Source organism: Motacilla alba, chromosome 7, assembly GCF_015832195.1.
Source record: "Motacilla alba alba isolate MOTALB_02 chromosome 7, Motacilla_alba_V1.0_pri, whole genome shotgun sequence".
NCBI lineage: Eukaryota > Metazoa > Chordata > Aves > Passeriformes > Motacillidae > Motacilla > Motacilla alba.
In genome coordinates this window covers 24,865,831-24,878,188 of record NC_052022.1, presented here as the reverse complement: position 1 = coordinate 24,878,188, position 12,358 = coordinate 24,865,831, and the positions used below count along the sequence as shown (strand labels likewise).

At 39.1% G+C, this 12,358-nt stretch overlaps 1 protein-coding gene across 1 annotated transcript; it reads right to left on the bottom strand.

Annotated features, from left to right (window-relative positions):
- Window positions 1–8,305: 8,305 nt before the first annotated feature.
- CTLA4 (cytotoxic T-lymphocyte associated protein 4) lies at window positions 8,306–12,092 on the bottom strand. Its single transcript, XM_038142649.1, has 4 exons — window positions 11,590–12,092; window positions 10,046–10,396; window positions 9,489–9,598; window positions 8,306–8,568 (listed from the first exon to the last, which is right to left on the bottom strand). Exons 1-4 carry the CDS (start codon window positions 11,645–11,647, stop codon window positions 8,416–8,418), a joined length of 672 nt encoding a protein of 223 aa, XP_037998577.1. The 5' UTR covers window positions 11,648–12,092; the 3' UTR covers window positions 8,306–8,415.
- Between the last annotated feature and the right edge of the window lie 266 nt (window positions 12,093–12,358).

Below are 12,358 nucleotides of genomic sequence, written 5' to 3'. Positions count from 1 at the left end.
TATGAGCTTTCTGGACAATTCTAGTTAAGTGAGGGTGACTAATTGCATCAACTCACCCCTCACTGGAAAGTGTCAGCCTTGTACTCATACTTACTTAAGAAGTAATCAGGGCTGAAACTAAAGAGGACTCTGCAGAGCTTGTAAAATCTTTTGATTTGAAATTTTGCTGGGGTATTCTTTTTAAACATTTTATAACAAAAGGGCCAAGGGATCTCTAGCTATCACATATCATCAATGCATCAGTTTCACGCTGAAAAAAGCTGAAAGTAGCACTTTAGCAAAACATGGAAATATTTTCTAGACAGAAACTGGCAACACTGATTTTCTGATAATTTTTAGGTTTTACTTCAGATTAGTGTCAAGACAATGTATTGCTGAATAGGTGACAGGTTTTGTCAAGAGTTTTTTTCTAATAAAGTGTGGGTTTAGGTAGCAAAGAAAGCCTCCAGGCATACTCAATATAGAGTTATGCATATTTCATAAGCATATTTTTAGATTAACATATTTTATTGTATATGTTTAATATATTTCAATCCTAAATCTACTTTCCCATACTACCTGCTTCACATGCAACAGGCTATTTCCAGCTTTTGTTCTTCCAGTTCTGGTGCAGGGACAGCTTTCTGCTGTACCTAAATATTTCACTAAACTTTATCATATTGTTACTATTACATGACAAGTAAGATTTTGTGACTTATTCATGAGCTTAAAGTCACATGAACAAGTGTGAATCTGATAGTTGGCTGCATGTGCTGATGCTTTTAATCCACGCACTGGCCTCCATGGCAATTAAATCAAGTACAGAAAGGATTAAGGTAAAAGGCAGTTAGAAAGACCTAGATAGGTCTAACTGGCAGCATCTAAAGTCCAATTATTTGTAACAATGACTTGAACTTGGAATCATACAATGGTAATTGCCCATAGCATAATCAGACGAAAAAAGGCTGACTAGTTATTGAAAAGTTACTGGGCCTTTATGAGCCACTCAGATGCCACAAATAACACAGAACACTTCTGGTTTAATTTTAAGTGGAAAGAGCAGCACAAGAGTTTTTGCTGCATTTGGGCTAATCTGGATTTTTTGATAGTAAAGCTTCAATATCTTTTTTCTTTAGAGGTTTAACACTCACATCCTTAATTTCTGTTCTTCTGCAAAGATTAGACTTAAATTGAGTTTTAAATTCACTACCTAAACTGAAAATCTGAAATTTTGACAAACTAAGAAGTTGAGAAAAAATAATTTTATGTTTGGCAAAAAGAGCTCTTTTGTTATAAGTTTGATATAGTTAAATATAAAGTTAAAACACTATTTCAAAGAAGTCCAAGTATTTGATATAAAAAATACCAACAAATTTCCTTTTTTTCCACAATCTTTCTATACACAAAAATTTGCCAAAATAAATATTGACATATTTACTGTGGGTGGAAGAGGTTATTAAATTCAAGTACTTCATGTCTCTAGAGCAGATTAGGTGCTGAATGTTTTATGTTCTTCATGTTGAAAAGTAAACCAGGAGCATCCACGTTGCTGAATCTAAACCAACTTTTTGAGGGAGAGCCATTTCAAAAGGTGCCACATTTGGAGGTGCCATTCACACTGTGTGCAGACAAGATGACTCTCTCTCACTTCCTGCAGCCTCTTCCTTTTGACACTTGACTTCCATGGGTGCTGTGCAGGTTGTTCCCTCTCCTGCAAGTCATCCACCCCCTGAGTAAAACACAGCCTGCATCCCCTTCTGGTTCAGGGATTTGTTGGATGAGACACAGGTGATCAGGTCCTCTGGAGCATCCAGCACTGGTAAGTAAACCAAGAAAACAGATGCACACACTTAGCATAGGGAATGCCCTCCTTCCAGAAAACATAAAGCAACTGTTTAAGGTGTGTTTCTGACTGAGGCATCTGAAGCACCAGTGAAGCTTCTCTGTCAACTCCCATGAAAGAACCACACTTTCCTTGTGACCAGTGACAGTAAAGCAATTGCTGTATTTAATAAAAGTGTGGAAGCCTGGTCTTTTTTAGTCATAAAATATGAAGTAAAAACATGATAAAAACTAACACATGTTTTTTCTGAAAATTGCAGTATAAATGATGACATTAATGTGAGGAATTTTTTACACCATATATGTCCCTGTGGCTTATGTAAGAGAGAAAGAATAACATGAGTTTGTAACCAATTGGTAAAATTATAATAATGATTCTATGGTTTTGCAGAGAGATGAAGAGGGAAAAGAGCTTAAGAGGTGTTTCATCTTAGTGAGAGAGAGCTATAAAAAGAAGACCAGACAAATAGTCATATAATACAATATGATATAATGAATTAGTTTGGCATTATGAGAGAAAGGAAAATATTATTAATTTGTGAAGCAGACAGTCATCTTTGCTACAGAATTAAAAGTGAGAAAGCTTTTATAAATGCTACCCACACAATCTAACACCTCACCAAAGCTCAACTATGAAACCAACTTATTCTGCTGATTAGTGCTGTTCTAGCCATCTTTCCTGCATGTAAAACATTGTCAGCCAGTTATGAAGCTGTCGAATGTTTCTGAAGTGTCACTTACCAGAAAGATTTGATAACTTACAGAGAAATGAACTGTTTTGCTTCCAGATCTTGATTAAGTACTGCTAACATACCACGTTTTGTGACAGTTTCAATTGTGGATTATTTTTGGTACTTGTTTCCCCACCACCAAGTATTTTTACAATTTTTATCCAGCTCATCGCATCTACATTTTTTATCTGTATGATGCAAATAAATTGGACCATCGTACCACCTAAGACCCTTTTTAGCACAGGAGAAGGCCTGTTTTTAATCACCTATTTGTTTGGCTTCAAACGAAGTATGTAGATGACAATAGCAAGAACTAGCAGCTCTGTCTAGCAGGTACAAAGGCCAGCTCTGAAAGCATGCAAGATGAAAAGAAGTCTTATCAAAGCTTCTAAAGAACTTCAAATGCCTCAGCTTTCCCCACACAACAGCACATGGAAAGAGGTATCTGGAGTTCAGCTGAAGGCCAACAGAGACCCAACTTTTAATGTGAATTTTCACAGGGAGGAAGGATATTGAAATATTTCTTACAGCTGATGATGTTGCAAGTGCCCAGCACTAAGTACTGTGGAAGTTAATACATATCAATCCCCTCACGCTTTCCAGTTTGCACAAAAGTGAGCAGTACTTCTGCTGGCCCCTTTCATCACTAGTTCAAGGAAGTTACCAATTCCCAAGGAGAAGCTCTACAAACAAGACTAAGGTGTAGTAAGTTAACAATAACCCATTTAATATAGAGCAGGATTCATTTATTGCCTGTGTATACTGAACTATAAGTCTTTGGGGTCTGGCTACTGAGCTTCTAGTTTGAAAAAAACATGGAGTATTTGCTCAGTGTATATATTTTTATTTATATAAAACCAGCAATCCTATTTTTTTCATGTCAGTGGCAATCTTGGCCCAAACTTTAATATTCACTTCCTATCGAAAATCTACATCCCAGGCACTGAACTGTCTGGGAAGAATAAAGCACTCTGCTGCTTGTTCCAGCTTTCCACCAAGCTGCTGCATTGCAGGCTAGAGCATGAATGTCAGTAAATCCCACCCACAACACAGCTAGTCCAACCAAATGTTACCCAGTTTCAGGTTTTCCCAGTTGTATCACCTGTGCTGTCACAGGATGTGGTCATCTAAAAGTACTACCTATTGGAATCATATAATTATGTGAGAAATTCCATTTGCTCTGAAAGCAAAGTCTTGCTTTTTGCTGAATGAAGCAGACCAAACGGAACGTTTTCATATACTACTCTTTAAAAAGAGCAGACAGAAAAGAATGAAGAGAGAAAGCCATCAATGAAGAAACTGAGAACTTTTCATTCAACTGAAACTTCATATTCGCTAAAAAATGTTCAGTAAAATATAAAAACGTGACTGCGATTAATAGAATAGAATTATGTTTGAAAAGTCGAAAAAGGAAAGAATAGTGAAATTTTGAGTAGATAACAATCTTTTAGTTCATGGAAACATCTGCCATGTTACCTCGGCTGCAATTACTAATGATTCCCAGTGAAGTTTTGTCCCTTACCTAAACTCTTCCTTGCTTCATCCCTCTAGTAAACAACAAACATTTTTAAACTGCCTTCAGGCACAATTCTTAAACATCCCCACATCCCCCTTCCCACAATTTCTAAGATCTTTTATCAATAACTGTTATGTGCAGGGGCCCCACTGCTTAGCTGTGACAGAAGCTACCTCAAAATAACTTTTACATATTCAAGCAAGAATGCAGTTTGCAAATGTCTACAAGAAATTTGTTTTAGTAATGCAGAAATCCATGTGCTGTGCACCAGCCTTCTTTGGTTTGGATTTCATGTTACAACTCTCAGATACATCATCTGATTCCTGTTTGTGTCTCTCCCAGAGGTAGAGCTTTTTAGTCTTGGTTCAGACTGTTTCTGTCACAGGCAAAATCATGCATTTTCTGGTTGATTTTTCAGAACTCACTCCCCAGCAATGGCTTTTATCTAGTAACAGGAAGAAGCCTGTTGTATCTTACTTTCCAAGGTACTTTGCCTCCAAACCTCACCTCTGCTCCTCACACACATACTCACACTCTTTGGACCTGCAAAACTCAAAGTCAGTACTGAAGCCAATTGTATCAGATCCATTAGGAGTCACCTGGCCAATGCCAGCACTGGTTACTGGAAAACAAGAAATTAGACCCAAGGGAGTCTTGAGCAAAAGTAGGATGTTAGGAAGGATAGCAATAGGTCAAAAATGCCTGCTCTTGCATAGCCAAGGAGTCCTTGATTTTTTTTAAGTATCTGTGGAAAATGGCATTAATGAACTTTCCCTACAGATATCAAGGCCTGACAGAGTAGTGAGGTCAGATTCATATATTCCTTCAAAGAGTGGGGAATCTCTAAACCTAAAATGACAGACTACTCATTGCCTACTCACAGAGTAGCTGTGTGGGAAACCATTGTCACAGGTTTTTCTCTATCAGATAGGACTCTGATAATTGAAAATGACAAGGAAAGAAATAGTTCAGATAAAGAAGTGGATGAAAATGAAAATAGAATATTGGGGGCTGGGAGTGGTGTATGCATATGCCATTGTCTTTGATGCAGACTTGTATACCTATGAATTCCCACCCATCCAGCCAGAAACTCACTCTCTGTTTCACAAACAGGCTGGCAGATCTCCTAAAGAGGTGAAGAGCACATCAAAAGAAGCTCTTCCTGAACCTCACCAAGCAGTATGGTGTCATAATTTGGCTGTCCAGGTAAGATACTCAGTTGTGTTTTAAAACTCCCCATTCTAATGAGCAGAGTTCTGAGACCAAATCCTTTCATCTTTGCTTTGCACATTCTTCCCAGAAAGAGGCATGGTTTCCTCTTAATTGCATTTTCTGGGATGTACACTGATCTAGCATTTTCACTTTTCATTTTGGTACTGCTGTGATCTCACAGAACACTATATTTGACTCGTATATATAAAATTTCTGGGAGTGCTGATAGTGAAAAATGCTTCTCCCTGCTGTCAGGGAAAAGCACAGACCTCGAGGTTCTGGGGGGCATCACAGGACAATGGAAAATTCCTGAGGTCTGGGCTCTGCCCTCATCAGAGCTAGCTGCTACATGAACCATAGGGAGGTAGGTATAAATATTATCTCTGCAAGTACTTAGGCTCCACTCATCTCTGTAGTGCCAGATATGAATGTTGAGAATATCATTGTCAATAAAATCTGAACTGAAATCTCACTTTGGTCTTCACTGCCACATCTGCTGATTCGAGTGCACCTCAAATGAGTGCAAATTTGAGTGCACCACGCTGCCAGAAAATTCAAAAGGGGAACCTGGCTTAGAACAAAAAGTGATAAAGCATTATATAACATTCAGCTCAGTGGTAAGGAAAGCCAAAGAAAATTAAGCACTGCAGAAACAAGAGAAGGTTGGAAAAAATAACCACTAAGGATGAAGAGATCAAACAGAGAACTTGGGCAGAGTAATTTCTTATAAGATAATTAATAAACATAATTTTAGAGATTAATAAGATAAATAATAAGCATCAATAATTATTTAAGTGCAGGAGGCAAATATAAAATATTGCTACTACTGTTTGTGAGACTATTGTTTCTGTTCTGCTGTCCCAAAACCTTTACTCTTCAGCTATTTTAGTAACCTGTTAGTTACTTATGGAATTTTTCCCTGGCTGTTGCAGACTGAATGTCTCAAGGAAACGCAGGTGTACCAAAAGGAAATTGTCCAGGTGGATGCAGAAGGCCTAGTTATGGTCAACTTAGGGGTCAGAAATGGAGGGGAATTGGACTATGCACAGGTTCTGTGGTGACACAGATTCACAGCCAGCTGTGACCAGATGTCATGAGGTTGTGGGTACAGATCCAAAGCATCTCTTCACCCAGGAGAGATAAGCTTGGAAAATAATGTACTTGAGCTGCTTTTAGATTGCTTAAGAAAAGTAAGTATAGAGGAATTGCCAAGGAAAGGGAAAAAAAGAAACAGTTGATTCCTGATTAGAGCTTAGACACATGATTCACTACTTGCTATGGTGGAAAAAATTGCCCTGGATAATTATTCACACTTTCTACAGCTTCTACAAGTGGATGTGTGGCTCAAACCTATTTTTCATCATGGAGTCATGGAACACACTTGCCTGATCAGGCTGCACCTGAAAGGGCAGAAGTTTAGTCATTTTTCAGTGACAATAGCTTTGTGATCTTTTACCATTTTTTATCCCCAAATCACTGGATCATGAAAAAATAGGGGAAAATACCAAACTAATGTCAGAATAGTAAAATACCGTCCAAAAAAAAGTCATCAGATGCTATTTTTACTTAATGCAGCCATTGTATATCGACACTGACAGAGCAGTTAACACCTGCAAACACTGGCAAATTGAGAATATGAATGTGTCTTTGCACGGTTGGAGGTGGTGCCAGATGAATGGGCAAGAGAGGGAAAGCAGACTAAAAGAGCTATGAGATTTGGTGTTCTGGGAGCTGCTGCCACTAGAAGAACATAGAATAAAGGGCTCTGGGGTTGTGCAGCCAAGAAGTTGGATTCACAGCTGTGAAACAGAGGCACATGCTGCCAGTGTTTTGGGTTGCAAGGTGAAATTTTGATAGCAAAGAATCAAATTAATAGATAGCAGCTGAGAATTCTGAAATTGTTTTAAGCTCTAGCAGCTTTGTGTGTTGACTGGCGTTTAGTGAGTGAGAGTGTCAGAGTGGTGCAAAGGAAACAGGATTTGAAACTAGGACAAGTTTTTTGTTTAAACATGTACAGGAGGTGCTGTCAAAGGCATTACAGCTACCTTCTGCAAGTGAGTAACTGATGGAAGTGAAAACTTGATTGGTTGAGTGTCTGAAGCACATCACAGCAGCTGTAACTAGACAAATGGAAGAACTGATAGATAGTAATGGTGGCTGGCTGAGGAGAGCTGAGAACGGAAGTGTTGGCATGAACACACAGGCTGTGTCTGAAGGGCAAAACACAGGGTCAGAGAGGAAAGGTTCATGTTGTCTTCACTGCTTTCTAACATGTAGCCACTTCCTGTTTCTCACTATTCTGAGAATGGTGAACAAGAAATGAACTCAAATTTGGGCAAAGCTTCAAGGTTTTTATTGAATGGTACATAACTAATAAACAAGATTATACACTGTCAGTATTTTCATGGAAAATAGACTTTGTTAAACACAGCAACATACTTCTGCCTTTTGGATAGATGCTAATTTAGCATTTGTAAAACACAAGGCCCCAGCAGAGCTGGAGCATTCTCCCAACACAGCCTAAGAGGGCTCCTGCTGGAACATTTTCTCTAACCAAACTGTCAGCGCTGGCTGAGAAACCGTCAGTCAGCTCCATCACCGCACTTCTGGGACACAATGCCGCTCCAGAGAGCTAAGATCAGGCTTCTAGAGCAGCAGTGTCATCAGTGCCAGCCTATGGGGAGGCCTCTGTGGAAGTGCAGAGCACTAATGCCAGAAATGGGACTAATAAATATCAATGCAGGGAAAAAAGTCAACATTCCTTTGTACATTAGTGTGCTCTCCTAACTCTCCCCCCAGACTTGTGGATTAGCCTTGCAATGACACACAAGTCTGTCATCATAGTGTTTGGATTTCAGTTGATCAGTAGGCATGATGAAATTTGACAGTAAGATGCTCAACTGCAACAGCAATAGCTCTTAATGCTACACACTTACATATATTACATATTGGTACAATACATCTCAAAAAAGTCAATGGCGTAATGTAGCCATTTTTATGTGATAGGGTTAATCTTCAAATATGAATACATGTACTATTTATTCTCCTCCAAACCATCGAAGTTACAAAGAATGTTCTCTCACCTTCCTGGATGCCTTTTGTAAAAAGACAGTTAATTTATTTCTTTAACTGAAATCAATTAGCAGACACTCCATCCCAGCTAGGAAATGGTTTCTCTCCTTCCTTGTTACAGTTAACAGTGATATGGAATGGAATCACTTTTTTCTCTAGCTTTTCAGAAGGCATTTTCACATAGACTCCAGTAGTGAGACATCGTCTTCTCTTTATCTGTAGCATATGGGAAGAAAGTAAAGTAAGCAGGTAATCACAGCATAATCATTGACCAGCACATTTTAGAGAAACCGATGGATGTTCTTCCTTTACTGAGTAGAATGTATTCTAGACACCTTTCTCTGCCTCTTTATAGAAGATCTGTTAAGAGCATTTCATGGAGGATTGGAATGTACAGGGGCTATTTATACAAAGGGGAAAAAAAAGAGTCCTGCCATTCATTTAGCTCTTTGAAGGTGCTCCTGCTTCGGAGTTCAGTGTTGGTTCAAAGCTAGGAGTGTTCACACCGGACAGCTTCATTTACCTTCTAGGGACAAGGACCGATTGAAAAATCATTGTTTGGTTTCAAGCTCAGGTTCATTTTTAACAGACTATGAGTGCAGCAGACCCCTGGGGAAAAAGGCAACCCAGGCTTACATTTTGCATATTTTTGTGCACACATTTCTAGCTGTGAAATTCAAAATGCTTAAAGTTACACTTTCCCCATCCTAGGAGAAGGTTGTTTAAATTTGCTTTGCAGAGGTGAATTATGAGAAAAGAAAAAAATTAAATTCTGGGGTTTTGTGTGAATCATTTGTGAAATGAGAGTACACATGAAGACTGTTGTCTTCAATCCCAGAAGCATCCAGGACTTTGCCTGGATTTAAGCATCCAATCCTAAGCCAAGGCTCAGTCCAGATGATGGAAGCTGACTGCTTTCTATTATGCTGGCAACACAAATGAGGCATAAATAAATATAAGTGGCAGGTCCAGCAAGTTCTCTTATTTTGCATTATTGTAATAACATTGCGCTTGCAAAGTGAAGCATCCCACTGGGTTTGTTCACAGTGTTCTTCCCTGTTCTCATTTATTTCTCCTTGTCCTCATCACACAAAGGGGTATTGTTAGCAGAAGGGGGCTGAGTTGACAAGACTTACCGCTTTGCCCACAAGAATGGCTGAGATGATGATACTGTAAAGAAAAAATCCTGAGGCAGTAGCTCCCAATACCCAGAGATATATGGCAGTGTCTGGACAAGGTTCTGGATCTAAAACATATGATATCACACATGTCACACATGAGCCTCATAAGGAAGGCCCTAGAGTCAGTGAGTCAGAGTCTACACTGCTTTTCTCTAGCATTGTGCTATCCCAGGATACCACCAGAACTGAGCTCTGAGTCACTGCCTACTCAACCTCCAATGAAAAGAGTCTTTATCTGTAGAAGACCTCACACCTTACTCTGTTACTTTTGCACTTCTGTGTCTAATTGCCTAGACATACATGTACACTGCATGGTGTTGCTTATGCTATCATTCCATGGCTATGACTAAGCTTGCTTTGGGCATCTGCAGGGAGACCTGAAAGAAATAAGAGCTAATCAAGAGCACTGAAAACCCTCACTTCTTACAAACAGAACTCTGAAGACCTTTGAGATTTAATAGCTGCTCCCTTAACTTGGAAGTATCACAGTACTGTAAATTTGCTTGCCTTACCAATAACATAGAGATGTGTGCCATTTCCCGTGTTCATAAAATAGGGTGGGGGGTACATCCGCTCCATCTTGCAAATGTAAAGCCCAGTGTCATTTGCTTGCAGGCCAGCCAGCGTGAGGGTCACATTGTTTTGGCCGGGGGTAACATGGCACTGAATGACCTCTTCCACAAAGAATGTTTTAAACTCCATGGTGTATGATGAAGCACAGATTTCTGTGATCTGGTCACCAGTCTGTTTAAGCAAAGTCACTCGAATTTCCTTGGCATTCCCGATGTTCTTGTATTTACACACCAAGCTGGCAACTCCTTGCCTGTTGGCCAGCACAATTGCTGGCTGAGTCACTTCCATTACTGTAAGGAAGTAAAGAGTGTGATGGTAAGTGAACAGTCAAGAAAGGATCTAGAGTCATTTAATTCAAACCTGTACAGTAGGAAGGGAGTTCTGCCACCTCCTGTTATCCATGGGTGATTCCTAGAAATGCTGTTTTCAAAGAAGGAACTCCAAGACCACAATTCACATTAGCAGTGCATTAATATTCTTTTAAAAGCTCAAGAAATGCTTTGATTACTAGAAATAATATTATAAATCTCAGCAATTACTTGTTGCCTAAATAGTAGGCTATTTGGCCCACTTAGTCAGGCAATGAATGGCCTGCATGCTTCAGTTTTTCTCAACACAAACTTCTTAGTATACATATGAAACTAAAAAACATTAACTGTGGATGATAAGGTTGAAATTTTAAATTTAAAATCAGATTTTAAACCAAAATTTAAAAGAAATACGCCTAGTACAAATATAGTTACATTTAGGAACAAAAAAGTTGGCATCCTCTATGGAACATGGAACAGAATGATTTAGGTAACAGTAAAACTGAATAGAAATTCTGTTTGCATACTTTTGTTTCTGATCTTTTTTTCTCCTTATTTTTAACTAGCTACTCCCAAACCACAGTATAGCAACAATATATACCCCAAGCTAATATAACAGCACATAACAAAGCGTGATTAACAGACTGGAAAAAACATCTTAAGGAGAAATTACTGTACCATGTACAACCTCACTGACAGCTTTTTGCAACTTCTATATTCTATCATGACACATGATGGGATGGCTTTTGCTTTAGTAAGCTGTGGAGACTCAGCATTATTTTTATAATCTCATTTTATATCAGTCCATTTTGGGGCATGGTTTATCTTGTCAGTTCTGCAATGCAAGAATTCCAGATGAAGAGTAAAATTTCTCCATACATTCAAACCTCTATACCCATGTTATCAGCTGTCACAACTTCACTTGCAGGGCCTGGTTTTTCAAGATCTTTTCTTCCTTCTTGAGCTACTCTGAATGTTGCCCAGTGTCCCTGCAGATAGTACTGCTCTAAAGTCTGTGTCTGGTTTTCCAGACACCTTGCAGTGCACCAAGACCTCGCTCCCATTAGTCCTATGTCACCTTCCTCTCCCTGTTATACCAAGTCTGTCTCCTGCAAGGACATGAAACTGAAAACAAGTCAACAACCCCAGATACCTTGCCTCCTTCATCTACCCACCTTCAGCAATGGCAGTGGCTGTGCAGAGAAAGCCCACGGTGACCAATATTGAGAGCATTCCTGTGCTGGGACAGGCTGAAGGTGCTGATGCCTTCAGACTTTAAGACAAACTGGAACTCTCAGGACTGGAAAAGAGGTGACACCTTTCAGGATACTGAATCTTCGAAATGTTTGAACCCACACAGAGCCAGTGTGTATATATAGCTTTGATCCCAGATGCTATACCTGAAAGTAGTATGAAGCTTTGTTTTGGTTTTACGAGAAAGGAAGCAGTGGGTTTGATTAGTACGTGCATAGTTAACCTCAAACACCATGAACAAAAACAACTATTCAGCACATGGAAAATGTATATTCAATCTGAAACTGCCATCCATTCTGCTTTAAGAATTGTGGGAGGAAAAGTAACCATCATTAGAGCAGTTCAGGGCCTTTGGGGGTGCCAGCTTGCAGAATCGTAGCACTTAATATTTTAGCAATCATCAGGTATTTCCTACCAGCGCAACATGCAGAGAACTGTACTTTTGCATAATGTGGCACAGTGAATCCCTGCAAGCTAGATTATTTATGGAGGACTTGCATCCACCCCAAATTTCTTTGTTTGCTTTAATATTAGTGTTTTTGATGTTTAAAAATTGCTACCCCTTCAAAATACTGATTACACTTGCAATTACTTCATCTTTTTTGTATCAGCAATGTGACTTGAATCATAACCCAGCCTCTCTAAGCTTTCCTGTTTCCAAGAAAAAATTATCTAAGTTTATAACTAATA

Bases quoted from the DNA above. Each gene is read 5' to 3' on its own strand.
- CTLA4 (XM_038142649.1), bottom strand. From the start codon at position 11,647: ATGCTCTCAATATTGGTCACCGTGGGCTTTCTCTGCACAGCCACTGCC. The intron at 10,397-11,589 runs GTGGGTAGATGA...ACTTCCTTACAG, and splicing joins AGCCACTGCCATTGCTGAAG to TAATGGAAGTGACTCAGCCA. The intron at 8,569-9,488 runs GTAAGTCTTGTC...CATATGCTACAG, and splicing joins CCATTCTTGTGGGCAAAGCG to ATAAAGAGAAGACGATGTCT.